The sequence below is a fragment of the Rattus norvegicus genome, chromosome 3, assembly GCF_021556685.1.
Source record: "Rattus norvegicus strain SHRSP/BbbUtx chromosome 3, alternate assembly SHRSP_T2T, whole genome shotgun sequence".
Classification (NCBI taxonomy): Eukaryota; Metazoa; Chordata; class Mammalia; order Rodentia; family Muridae; genus Rattus; species Rattus norvegicus.
The window spans coordinates 70,382,688-70,384,409 of NC_141536.1; the positions used below are offsets into that span (position 1 = coordinate 70,382,688).

General features: G+C 38.4%; 1 protein-coding gene across 1 annotated transcript; it reads right to left on the minus strand.

The window, feature by feature from the left end:
• Positions 1 to 780: 780 nt before the first annotated feature.
• Positions 781 to 1,722, minus strand: Or5al1 (olfactory receptor family 5 subfamily AL member 1). The gene has a single exon (NM_001000685.1). The coding sequence runs from the start codon at positions 1,720 to 1,722 to the stop codon at positions 781 to 783; it is 942 nt and encodes a 313-aa protein (NP_001000685.1).

The window sequence follows — 1,722 nt, forward strand, 5'->3', positions numbered from 1 at the left end:
GTTTCATCTGGTCTTGGGTTTAAATTCCACTACCACTAAAGGTATGATTTACCTTTCATGATCAGTGAACCGGGCCAATCGATATTGCTTTTTCAGATGATAAAACAGAGTATAAAAATGTGAAATCATGTATGCGACATAACAATTGCTGGTTGTAGCAAAACTGCTAAGTAAGTTGTTCAGAGTACAGTTGACAATAATATACTGAAACAGGCAAGCAGTGATTTTCAAGGCATTCCAATGGTCTAATCAGGTACAACATTGGCCATCAAATTTTTGAAGGTAGGAGTACTTCTGGTTCTTCATTTCTTCTCCAAAGAGTAAAGGAACAAGTAGAGAGGTTGAGAAATACTATCTTAAAACAAATGAAGGTAATTCTCATCATTAAACTTTCAAATTATTTCCATACTATTACAAAAAATTGAAACGTAAGAAAACAAATATTTCATACAACGGAACTGAAACCACTCACTATCACAGAGCTTAATATAACTTTAACTTTCCAACAGTTACCTAAAGTAGTATTAGTGGTTTTATGCTATATCTTTTGCATTATTTCTCTGTTCTTTATACTCGCTCTTAAAAATGAAATTGAATGCTACAAAAGTTACAAAGTCCCTTTCATATGCCAGTGACTAAAAGTGACAGAGTAAAAATGATATATTTGATATATGTATCTGAGGTCTCATATAGTTGGGGGCTCTGTTCTTTTCCAGCGTTGCAAATGTAGATGATACATAATCGAATGACACCTGATCATTTTATCCAGTGGTTCTTCAGTTACTTGATCGCTAAAGTTAACTTTTCTACAATTTTCTTCAGAGCACTTTTTACCTCCTGATTTCTCAAGCTGTAGATCAGTGGGTTTAACATGGGAATTACTACCACATAAAACACAGAAGCAAATTTATCTGTGTTCAGAGAATGGCTTGACTTGGGCTGCAGGTACATAAAACTAACTGTTCCATAAAATATGGTGATAGAAGTCAGGTGGGATGCACAGGTGGAAAAGGCTTTCCTTCTTCCTTCAGCAGAATGAATCCTCAGGATGGCAAAGACAATACAGATGTAAGAAATGACCACAATCACCAGAGAGCAAAGGGTGTTGAAGCCCGCAATGATTAGCAACATCAGCTCTTTGACATGAGTGTCAGAACAGGCCAGAGCAACTAAGGGAACATCATCACAGTAGAAGTGGTTAACTACATTGGAGCCACAAAAAGACAAGCGGAAGGTCTCCACTGCCTGTGCAAGTCCAACAGTGAATCCATAAATGTATGTGCTGGCGATGACCTGAAGACAGAGCTTCCTAGGCATGAGGACTGCATAGAGGAGAGGGTTCCAGATGGCCACATACCTGTCATAGGCCATGATTGACAGCAAGTACAGTTCACAAACTACAAAAGTGACAAAGCAGCACAACTGAGTGGCACATGCATAGAAGGTTATGCTTTTAACTTCACGTAGAAAATTTAATAGAGTGTTTGGAGTGACAGAAGAAGTAAAACAAAAGTCAATAAAAGCCAGATGGGTCAGGAAGAAATACATGGGTGTATGAAGCTGAGGACTCACCTGAATTAACACAATCAATCCAATATTACCTACAACACTAGTTAAGTAGATGACTAGAAACACACCGAAGAGACTGACCTGAAGCTTGGGGTCGTCTGTGAGCCCCACAAGGACGAACTCAGACACTGCAGAGTGATTGCTCTTAACCAT